We start from the raw sequence: 12394 nt of genomic DNA on the forward strand, positions 1-12394 counted from the left end.
TATTTTGTGTAGTTTTTGCATGTATGTATTTTATTCAAATTCTGAAATAAAACTTCTCTATTAGCTTTTCACCTTAAATGTAGCAGTTTCTTGTTTTCTTCCATTATCTGGTCTTCATGGCACGGCTAATTTTGTGTAGTGTAGTTTCCGTTACCAACCTGTGTTTTTTTTTAGGCGAAGTCCTTGCATGTGCACAAACAAACACCCTTTGTTGTTTAAGATGGTTCATTTCTGACACCTTAACTTTTGGCCAAGACATTTGACCTCAATTGACCTCTCACCTCTTGATCCTTCTTATGATTCAGTCCAGTATATTTATTATTGGCCCATTACCAGAGCAAGAATCAGACTTGGAAAATAGGCAGTTAAAGCAGTAAATTATAGAAAGACTTCGCATGGAATCAAGATTTCATCAGCTGACTCTTGAACTGATAAAGAATCAGCATGGTGATTTTAAGAACTTATAAACAGACTAATTCATGTTTTTAAAATACCATTTTTGCAGAATTGTCTGTGGTATGGTATTTATCCAGTGCTTTTTCATTCAGCTTTGCTATATCATAGCCAAGAATTAATCCCATAAGACATACGGTAGAAAACGGGAGACAAAGAGTTTTACCGCGTTTCTCTGATTTGCGATTGCTTCTACAATAGCAAAAAAACACCTGAAAAAGGATTGAAAGTATGAGTCTGGCTGTGTCAAGTACACCATTCATACAATATTCTATTTTTCTCCTGGAAAGTAGCATATTGACTTATTTCAATGCTTCTAGAATAAGACGGAAGGCCTTAGTGCGTACTACTATAGAAGGAATTTCAATTCCTAATAACTAGGTTTGAATGAGCACTACGAATAATAGTCCCTCTTCAAATTTTCTTTATTGAAAGCCAACTTGTTACTTTTTGTCTGCACAAATTTTGAAAATATAAAACAAAACACAGATTTGTTACGTTTCCACCTTTAGATTCTTCCTGTTTAAGAATGTTCATAAGATGTATGGTAGAACATTACTTGTCATCACTACTTTATCTGTTTTAGCTGTAACATTTGATGTAAACAATAAACCACACCCAATGATGGTATACTAAAGTAAGAAAGCACACCCAGCGATAGTATACCATGAGATTTTCACCTGTTCACGACATATATGCACGAGCGATAGCGAGTGCATATATGAAGTGAACTGGTCAAAATCGAGTGGTATACCATTGCTGGGTGTGATTTATTGCTATTATATCATAACAGTATGTTGAAATTCTGGCGTGGAACGTCAAAAACGGATTTTTACTCAAGCTGAGAGCTCACACGTATGCCAGCCGTGGTATATCACCATTATACCACGGTTCTTTTTGCATCTCGACCAATCAGATCACTGTATTTGCGTCAACAATATACTGGTACTAGTATGATATAATACGAGATTTTGACCAGTTCATGACATACTTGCACGAGCCATAGCAAGTGCATATATATGGAATTAACGTCTCAGAATAGAGTGGTTCCCCCCCCCCCCCCCCCCCCCCCCCCCCCCCCCCCCCCCCATGTAAATTGAAATTCTGGCATGGAATGTTAAAGAAAAATAGTTTTTGCTCTGGCCCAGAGCTGGCACACTTGCCAACTATGCTATATTGGGAATATACCACGGTTCTTTTCACGTCTTGACCAATCAGATTGGAGTATTTACACCATCAATATACTGATATGATTTAACTTTCAATATCAATATTTTTGTGTAGAAATACATTTTTCATTCCACTTCCAAAATCATGAAACAGTTTATCACCAAATTCTAGTCTGGGCTAGAATTCCTTTGTCAACAATAATAAGCATATTGTACATATGTTGGCAGTGTAACGACTTGGGTATTTCAACATAATATAGGAAGACAAATTAAGCAGACTACTTAGCACTCATCTACCCAAGATCTTTCATAATATCATTTGAAATTATGAATTTTTTATTCATTTTTGCTTCAAAATATGTGAAATATGTACAGTGACATAAAATAAGAAGGCACATAATAGTTCTCTGTATTGCACACAGTCTTTATCATCTGTAGATCTACAGTCATAGATGAGTGGACCAACAAGGGTGGTTATACTCCGTAAATGAAGACACTTTGAGAGTGAAAGTGTCATATTTGTCATTTTGAGTGACAGGCTCTAGTATATATCTTGCAAATCCAGGAGTAAAGAGTGGGCTGCACAAAGATGAGTTAGTTAGATCATTTTCCAAAGCCACCCTCAGTGTTATGAGTGTACAAGTGAATATTTTTGACCTGAGTTGCAGAGGGCTTTGCAAATTAGGTTGCTGTGGGTTGTACCATTTTCTGTTTGACAGCAGTATTAAGAAGTGTTGATCAATCTATAGTATTGGCATTGTGCATTATCAAGCATGGTGAAGCAGCATTCAGATGACCAAAAGTGGCATCGCCTCTGAGCTCTGTGATAGCTATTTATGAATATGGAATACTCTCATGTGACTGTGAAGCAGTCCATAGGCGTTTACATTCAATCCTGATCTCGGAGCGGTCATTCCTTTTCGTCCAAAAGAAGTCTTCTTTGTCCAAGACCAAGAAAGACCAGACATGAATCCACATGGTAGACCCTCCGCTATCTTTTCTTTCTCTTCTGTCATTGGTGGTTGGGCACTGGTATGTATACATCAGCCCCTGATGAAATGTTGTCATCTCTTTGTTGCTATGACAGCATAGCACCTTGGTGATATGACTGGATCAAAGAGCTGTACAATACTGGCTGATTCTATATCATCCTGTGGAGGGATAAAACGGAAAACGCTAGCATAAAAAAATCCCCCAAACAAAAATGTCTATTCATAGAGTACCACAGAATTTCTTTGTGTAGACAAGTTTCTATTAGAAAAAATCTTTGACCATCTCCCCCGAGGGACAAGTCCAAAAAACACTTGGATTCTGTAAGTCATATTTCTGCAATTTAAATACAGTCAAGTTTTACCATGCCAGCTAGTGGCTATTGTTTCACAAATGTCTCTTGGCTTGTGAACAATGATGCACTACTAAAGTATTGTTTTTCAACTTTCTGTCCTCTGTACTTCGTTCCTCATGAGAAATTACACAAAGAAGGTCATTAAAATAAATGATCTTTACATATAAATACAACTTACTTCTGTTACCAATGCATAAGTTAGACTACACCGTTGCTGGCTGTACAGTAGCAATTAGAAATGCGAAAACCATGTATGATGTAACAATTATTTCAGTGAACTTTTACGAAAAGCCACATCCAAATCAAAATTTGTGTTTTGACTTTGAGGTCTTCTTACATCAAATTAGTGTTCATCAAGATCGCCACGATAAAATTTTCGCTTACTGGTATGTATTTCTAAGATTTTTTACCCAAGTACACGCAATATACATTCAAATATTATCCCTATCAGCTTGTACCAATGTTAAAATTGGGTCAGAGTGTCAATCTTAGCACTGTTTCCAATGACTCTAATTACACTAGGGTGATTTTTTCTGAACCTTCTATCATACAACTTCCTAACGTTCTTTACCTTTATTTTTGAGAAAGGAGCAATTAATGGTTGATGATAATACCTTGCCTGACAAATCAAACCAAAAGCACATACATGAAGAAAATCAGCCTTGGTGCACTTCTTCTTTACACTATACTCTTAAAGGGATACAGTCGTCAGAACTACCCTACTGGTACGCTTAACCCTTTCACCACCATGGTTTGTCCCAAATCCATTGTTTTCAATGGTAAAGTTGGACCTGTATACAGGGAATTGGGGGTGAAAGGGTTAAACGTCATATGGGACCCATACTACCAATGTTTACCAATGTAAACACTGTATCCAAGGTACAATGGTGATTGATGAAAATTAAAACATGTCTGTCATAGTCTACATCATATAATTTAAATGTTGCAGGTATGATGATGAGATGCATCTAGATATCATGCACAAAATACATTGTTTGTAAACAAGAAACTTGCACAGGTGCAGTTCTGACAACTGTTTCCCTTTAACAGAACACCGGAACACTCCTTGAAATACTTAAAGCCTAGTGCTGCTAACTTTTGATGATAATTTCACCATTTTTATTTTAACCCTTTCACCACCATGGTTTGTCCCAAATCCATTGTTTTCTATGGTAAAGTTGGACCTGTATACAGGGAACTGGGGGTGAAAGGGTTAAATGTGAACCATAATTCCTTGTTCTTCTCCCCAAAGAATGTTGATATACACAGTATCCAGCTTGTTATTGTTGAAAAGTGACTTCTGGTCCGGACTAGAATTCAAATGTAAACAATAAAAGTGCAGTTTACACATTTGATCGATAAGTTGACAAGCTAAATAGTGGGTGTTTCAACATTCTTTTGGGAGTAGAATAAGAGGTTGCAATTGATTTATAAAATAAAAATTATGAAAAAATCATCGCAAGTTAGGGATGGACCATTAGACCTTGGGAGGGGGGGTGGTCACAATGAAATTGTGAAAATTTTTTTTTTACTATTGTAAATTTCTGAACTTTTTTTTTTCCAATTGAGATTAGCTGTGCAAATTTTTTTTTTCAGAGTAAATTTTCAGATTTATAATTTTTTTTTAGTTCGTCGCTGTCTGAGGATACAGAGGGCAAAGATGTGGTGCCAAGCACCACAAGCGGCCACGCAAGCGGTCACGGAGGGGGGGGGGAGGTCAGGAGAGGGGTGTCCCCCTGCTGCTGTTGGAGCTTTTGAAAAATAGAGATTACAATGGTGTTATTTGGTGGCACTTGGGGAGTATTTTTGCGGGGGGGTGGGGGGGGGGGGGTCAGGAGGGGGGGTCCCCCTCCTGCCGTTGGAGCTTTTGAAAAATAGAGATTAAAATGGTGTTATTTGGTGGCACTTGGGGAGTATTTTTGCGGGGGGTGGTCAGGAGGGGGTGTCCCCCTCCTGCCGATGGAGCTTTTGAAAAATAGCGATTAAAATGGTGATTTTTGGTGGCACTTGGGGAGTATTTTTGCAGGGGGAGGTCAGGAGGGGGGTGTCCCCCCTCCTGCTGTTGGAGCTTTTGAAAAATAGAGATAAAAATGGTGTTATTTGGTGGCACTTTGGGAGCATTTTTTTTGGATTACACATCTTCCTCTGAAACATGGTCTTCTTGCTCCTCAGTAGCTTCCTATACCGGTAGTTTTGAAAATTGACTATTTTGGTTTCCTGGCTTCCCTTTCTACGGCGTGGTGAAATGGCTACATTCACCCCACCAAACATCATGCATATCTCATGATTTACAATTGATTTTGACAAGCTGAGAAGCTAAAATAAGCTAAATAATAGTTAAATTTGCATATTTGTGTTTTTAGAGCAATTGTTGCCCTTTTTTGATCAAAACATCTATTTCTCTGTAGCAGCATGTCCAAATTGATTGGATGTGTATAGATTTGTTGAAATTTCAATATTTGTCTTTTTAGGGCAATTTATGCCATTCATGGTCAAAAAATCTGTATTCTCTGAAATGGCTTGTCCAATTTCTTTGAAATTTGCTACACAAAGACGATTATTCATGCAGATTTATTCAGTATTTGCTATCGAGAAACTTTCAAAGTTCAACCCCTTTTGTGTGTTTTTGTGTTGGGATTTGTTGGATAGATGGCATTCTACGTAGTGTATTGTTGAATGTTAAAACATGTGTTGCTGTTGTTTTTTGAGGCTGTTTTTTGAGAAAAAAGAATTGAAAATGCCTTTTTAAAAGCAAAATAATACATAATGACTTGATATGTTGTTTATCATTATTGACGTGTTTCTACTTGTTCACCCATTCTTGCATTCATCATTGCAATAAAATGCTGTGAAAAAAATGAAACTGATGTGGCCTGCATCTGTTTACCTTGATCTTAAAAGGCAAATACAACTTTCTGTCTTGACAACCATACCATAGTTTCAATGTTTTACCTAGTGTACCTGCTTGGTTTGTACGCAGGAAACAAGTAGAAAACAGGTTCTATAATTTCATAATTTTCAAGTGATCAGAATACAAAAGTCCTGAAAAGATAAGATAATCACAACTTCCAGTATAAGGGATACAGTCACTCTAAATGTATAAATTAAAATTAAAAATGTGCCGGGAGGATGTACTAAAAAATACAGAAAGTTGCTTTCTTTCGGTAAAATCTAAAAAAAATTCAAAATTTTAAAGACTTTTGCAAATTTTTTTTTTACGCCTTTGTCTTCTTATTTATTTTTTTTTTATTTTGCAAACTAGTTTGAAGATTTTTTTTTTCCTAACTTTCTGCTCTGAAAATTTTTTTTTTCTGTTTTTGACCACCCCCCCTCCCAAGATCTAATGGTCCGTCCCTTAGCATTACTGGGGCTTTAAAATATAGTCATAGGATTCATCACATACCTGTTGAAGCAAGTAGCAGAGTCTGTCTAAGAGCAGATAACTCTCAATCACCGGTGCCAAGATGGTCCTGTATTGAACAAAACATTCTAGCTTTCTCCGGTCACTAGAATATTTTTCATCATAGCTGATAATGTCTTCATCTGAAAGCTGAGGTGTAGGAAAGACAGTCTGAATTATAGATAAACTTGAAAACTGGTAAACTACAACATCATACGTAACTGAGTCAACTGGTCCGAGGTTCAGGACCAGTTATTTTTTGCTATGACCAAAATAGGTTCATTTTCATAATCCAGGCAGACAGGGTCCATAAACTCAAAGACACTAAAAATTCAAGCACAAATTTTTTCAGCAATTTTCAAGGTCCTTTTCGGGCCAAACTACCTCTTTCAAGATATCATTTTTACAATGTATCATTTTTTGAGTACCATTTTAAATATCACTTTTATGTTATCATGGCTGATCGCCTTATCATTTTTGAAAATTATGGTTGGATTATCAATTTTCCAGGATTTTCCAGGACTCCATTTTATTTTCAAGGACTTTTCCAGGATTTTCCAGGTTTTAAAATTCAATGACTTCCCAGGACCCTGCGCTGACCATCAACGTGTTTGCCACCATTTCATCCACTGCACAGTTGTAACTTTGATATAGAGAATGCCATGTTTGTGTGGCAAATGTGACAGCATTTAACCTTTGAACTTTGACCCAAAGGTGGAAAGCACAGCCTCATTGGAGAATTATTGAAACTTGTGATGATGTAACAACAATGTTTGAAAACAGAATGAGTATACTTTTCAATAACATATTACTTTTTCAAACATTACACGAAGCAACAGAAATTTTTTCTGGGTAAAAAGTGTACTGTCATAGTTACCTTTGTATCATCTAGTTGAAGTTTCCTGAGTGCTTTTCTCACATACTCCAGAAAAGTTTTACATTTGGCAGCCATCCTTCCAACGCGTTGATCACTGTTAGTGAAAAAAGTACTATTAATCTGCAAATACTGCAAGCTTTTTGGTCTTTTTTTTTTATTGTCATAGTGACTTCGCAGCACTAAAAGTGAACTGAACTTCTCAATGAGACAGAGAGAGAGAGAGAGAGAGAGAGAGAGAGAGAGAGAGAGAGAGAGAGAGGAGAGATAGAAGAAAAGAGAGAGAGGGGGCAGAGACAGACAAAGGGAGGGTGGGAAATTAGCAAGCCAAAACACCTACCTACTGAGTTTCTCATAATGTTCTTCAATGATCACTTGAAGTACAGCTCTGTAGTACAGTGACTTTGAAGGAAGCCTGCCCTCTGCAGCTGACCTATCCACAGACTGCAAAGAACAAAACATTGAGTAATATTCGTATCAAATCTTAAATAGGGAAAACATAAGATTTACAGAATAATTTAGTTTACATTCTTGATTTATTATTCAGTAAAATTTTCAAAGACTTACGGAACAGGCTAACATTCTGGCTCCTCTTCCAATCTTTGCTTTCATTTGCCGTAGGACATCACTCATTGGGAATCCAAACTCAGTATCTGACACCTCAGTATCATCTTCAAATTCCTCTGTCAGCAGATTGTAGCAACAGCCGACATTACAGAGAACCTTTGCTGATTGGTTTTTGGTGAACAGACGAAGGATAGAGGGCGCTAAATCTCCACAGGTATGAAGGCCTGTCAGTAACAGTGGCTCAGTCTGTGAGAATTGAAGAAAAGTTATTAGAAAATGAACTTCTGTACATTTTCAAAAGATGGTTACCACATTCAAGGTTTTAATTTTGCCACTTGCAACTTGAAACCTGTACACATGAATAAAGATGATTGGATGATTTTCATCAATGTAAATCTACCATTGTCCATTCTCTAAAGCAAGCAAACTTGGTATCATCTAAAGTTCAGTAAGAGAAGAGAAATTAATTCATGCAGATGAGAATATTGATTGTACTTGCAGCATTCACCCTAATAAAATAAAGTTCTCCTAAATGTTGTCCATATGTATCTGCAACAGGACAGCTTTTGACCTTTTCACCCCATTTCCCTGTTAAGAACCCCAACTCTGCCATAGAAAAGTGTGTGACTGGGCCAAACCATTGTGGTGAAGGGATTAGAGGGACAATAGCTGTAACTTATGATATTTTCATTTTGTTCTATAAAACATGTATTTCCTTGATCTACCTGAAGCAAGTTGAAGTGTATAGTACACGTATTAAACTTTGTCAAGAGAACACACTGCTTTCATTGCATTATGCAATATAACTGTTGATGAATGAATTTTAGTCTAGACTAAAATTCAGTTGTCTACAAAAACAATGGCCATAACATCCACACAAGCACAAGTTACAGCTGATGGATTTTTGTGCTTTTAGCTTGATATTATGGATCATAATTTTTTCAAACATTGTCGAAAAGTCTTTTAATATCAAAGGATCTCATTGTGGCATGTGGCAAAAATATGCATGTGTCTTTGTTTGCGGTTGTTGTGGAATCTTCTGAAAGCACAACCAATGCTTGGACTATGACAACAGTGTATTTGTTGAGGAAAGTTAGACTTGCTCCAAAAATGTGGGTATATATAAATATCAATACAGAGTGAATTGAAGGAAGAATCTTCAGCAGACTGTTGCGTTGTGTAGATTATGGGGTGAAAACGTCTTCTATAGGCAAGCCACTAACAGCTGCTGAGAAAAACCAAGCGACTGGGACCAGTCTAGAGGAAGGCAGGTAACCAGATTAATTTATCAGGGTCCCTTCCTTGTTTTATCAGGGTTCTCCCACAGTTTATTGATAAAGTGGTATCAGGTGGTGTTTTTGTTGAGGGCAGTAAGCAGATAGGTGTTACCAAGGCTCTCCAATCATTTTACTGGGGGTTTCCCTTTGTGTATCAACACATTTAGATTTGGGGATAGCAAAAATGTTACCATCATGCCTAAAACCCATATTCCCCAACCTTTGAAAGAACAGTGTCGGGGGATACTAGAAATGGCACAAGGGTTGCAAAACCTTAGCCAAAGCGCATGACAATAAGCAACTTGGCAATCCAAACATGGCCAGCATATACATGTAAGCATACCTCTTCCCCAGTTTCACTAGGTTTCCCTGCATTCACTGTATATAGTGTTGAAAGTTCTGTGTCGGTGTCTACAAACGCAGTCACTGGCTGATACGACTTAATTTCGCTGACTTTAGGAAACTTCTTTTTAGCATCCTTGTCATCAATTTGCAGCTGCTGTGAAAAATCTCTTGAAACCAAAGTCTCTTGATTCACGTTCTGACTTTCTTCAGAGTCGTTGTCAGAGAAATTGGGGTCCGCAAATGAGGCGACAGTAACTTCAGCACGTTCACATGCCGTCCCATTTGGTTCACAAAAAGTGGCACCTGTTTGTTGCACTTTCTTTCCATTAGCCTCTGCACAATGTTCTTCACCTACTTTCACTGGCACAGGTTTAACACAAGATGCACAGACAATGTCGGTGCATTCTCTTGATTTGCTAATTCTCACGTCGCATTCCTTTCTCCCTGACCTTACTGACACTCCATCCACAGACGCAGATAGGGGCTTATCATTACACACACTTTCACTTCCTGTCCGTTCAGATCTTTTCCCAGCTCTCTGCAGTCCGGGCCAAAATTTTTGAAGTTTGCGATTTCTCAGCAGGGCACCAGATTTATTGGATTCTGATGAATCTATACCGAGCACATGAAGTCCATGTTGAAGTGCCAAGTTCTCACTGAGATAACCTTTGCCACTGCCAACATCGATGACCTGAAATTTATCATTTATTATATTATAGTTTTGTGAATACCAGATACCAGATTATTACTGATGATGTATCCGATTATCCAGCATTGTAGCCCAAGATGTATTCTACATTTACAAATTCACTGGCATCGCCAAAACTATAAAATAATAGAAATAAACATGCGCCCCTTCAAGGCCAATAATGAACTCAAGTAATTTAGTTTGAACTCCAAAATGTACTCGGCTCCGCCTTGTACATTATGTTGTGCAAAGTTTGCTTTCGTTCACTACTGGCCAGGAAGGGGGTACATTATTGCTTAAATACACTAAATAACTGCATGTTGTCAAAGCTCTAATATTCAATCGGATTAAATTTCACTATTTTTGATGTCTGAGGCAATATCATTTAGATTTAATCCTGCAGATTTCATTGGTATCAGAAAAATTAGTGAAATTAATCTGCATGAATAAATAATGCTTTTAGTCTTACAGTGATTGTCAGTGCAAAACGTCAGTGCTTAAAACAATATAAGATGCAATAGTGCAAACTTATATGGTTAGTTTTAAGTATGCAATAAGCATGTCCCTTCTATTTTTGGTGGATGAACCTAATTACATAGCAGTTTTTCATTGTTGTCAGGCACAACCATTTTTGTGTAGTTGTACGAGTTGATCTACATTCCATCAACATTAAAATCAAGAGAGAAATTTTTGAGGCTGTCAAGAGTGGTTTGTGCAATAACAGCTTAAATCAAACACTTTGAGTTCAACTCATATTTATCTTCAGATGATAAAAGGGTAATTTTTTACTGAATCAAAGGCTCAGGAAATAGCATGAGTCCTGCAAAGCCATTCTATAAGAAGACATATAATATTTTCATTAAGTGTGTACTTTAATTGTTATTTAGCGGGAATTGATAGCACATAGGTTCTGCTGATTAATGTGCTTGTCATGGACTGTGCTTAGCAGCAGTGGTGTAGCTGGCATCTCCCCACTTAGCTCAGTACAGTGATGTAGCTGGCAGCTTCCCTTGATATACTGGATAAGGGTGGGTTGGGGTGGGGGAATAAATACATTCAGGGAAAGCCAAATGCCACATCACCACAGTCAAGACTGTAATAGTATATTATCTGCTGAAAGTATCACAAGTAAAAGAATTAAAATTGATTTGCAGATAAATATATTCTTTATAACTTTTCAAGAAAAAAATTACAAAAAAACAAGATTTAACGTATTTCATATTTAATGTTCTCATTTTTCAGCTCTTTGAAATTCCTGCTTTGAAAAATTCCAGATACTTTAAAAGTAAGTTTTTACATTGAAAGTTTGTCCGCTGTTTTTCCAGAATGAGGGAGGTCAGCCAAAGTTTGGCCACTGTTTTCCCTTGGCCAGCTACTTTTTGATGTCCGAAAAAAAACAAAAACAAAACAAAAACAAAACAAAAACAAAAAAGATCCACTACTCTACAGGCCGAAGTAACTGTAACTGTGCTAGTATTACGTTGTGAGCACAGCCAATAAACAAAATAACAATTTTTTTTTTGCCTGATGCGATTACCTGTTTTATACCGTAGAGCCTGCAAAGCGCTGTGATGATGTTTGACATCAACGTTACTTCGTGGAATTTTTTGTTCTTCATTCCGAAGTCGACAGGACCTCCTCGTTCTGTAACCACGTTAACGTTTCTTTGCACATCTGATTCAACACTGCCTGTGAGATGTTTCAAGTCAGAATGAGTCAGGCAAAGCCGCTTGGCTGCACACACAAATTCACACAAGTCACTGGGGGCTTCTTCACTGACGACAAACCGGCTTGACAGAGGTAGTGGCTGAGGAGTCGCTTGGTGGCGTGCTCCAATGTCCCCGGCCACAGATTCAGTGGTCTGCGCGATCGTGCACGCTTCCTTCCAGCAGTTACCTTCATGTTCACGGTGTCTGTCAACCGCAAGGAGAGACAGCTCTGCATCTCGTAGGGTCAGCAACTCCCGTTGTATATCGTTTGGAACGAGTGACCACTGGTTCTCCGTGAAGAATCCTACTGTGTTTACATTCCCGAGAATCTGGTGCGAACGTAGAAATGAATGTATGTCGCCGAGGTGACGCTTCAGTTCAGAGAGACGAATATTTTTATCACGTTTCGCCATGTATCTTTGATCGAAACGTACTAGCAAACAGCTACAATCGTCAATTTATTAAGAAGTAGGAGACAAAATAGCACGGAGCCAGGACCGCGGGCAAGAAGTACAGTATACAGCTCACAAGTCATGCAAGTGCCCTTCTGCGGTCTGCTGGTTATTT

The 12394-nt window shown here is 37.8% G+C and overlaps 1 protein-coding gene across 3 annotated transcripts; it reads right to left on the reverse strand.

The window, feature by feature from the left end:
* Positions 1-2641: 2641 nt before the first annotated feature.
* Positions 2642-12394, reverse strand: LOC139116328 (probable methyltransferase-like protein 25). 3 transcript variants are annotated; one of them, XM_070678964.1, is made up of 7 exons: positions 11656-12394; positions 9429-10121; positions 7809-8054; positions 7582-7685; positions 7245-7338; positions 6371-6517; positions 2642-2773 (listed from the first exon to the last, which is right to left on the reverse strand). In XM_070678964.1, exons 1-7 carry the CDS (start codon positions 12238-12240, stop codon positions 2687-2689), a joined length of 1956 nt encoding a protein of 651 aa, XP_070535065.1. In that variant the 5' UTR covers positions 12241-12394; the 3' UTR covers positions 2642-2686. The 3 variants fall into 3 exon arrangements, with proteins under 3 accessions (XP_070535065.1, XP_070535072.1, XP_070535081.1); XM_070678971.1 differs by lacking the exon at positions 2642-2773 and adding an exon at positions 4124-4277 and having other exon boundaries at positions 11656-12372; XM_070678980.1 differs by lacking the exon at positions 2642-2773 and having other exon boundaries at positions 6379-6517; positions 7586-7685; positions 11656-12372.

The sequence above is a fragment of the Ptychodera flava genome, chromosome 2, assembly GCF_041260155.1.
Source record: "Ptychodera flava strain L36383 chromosome 2, AS_Pfla_20210202, whole genome shotgun sequence".
Classification (NCBI taxonomy): domain Eukaryota; kingdom Metazoa; phylum Hemichordata; class Enteropneusta; family Ptychoderidae; genus Ptychodera; species Ptychodera flava.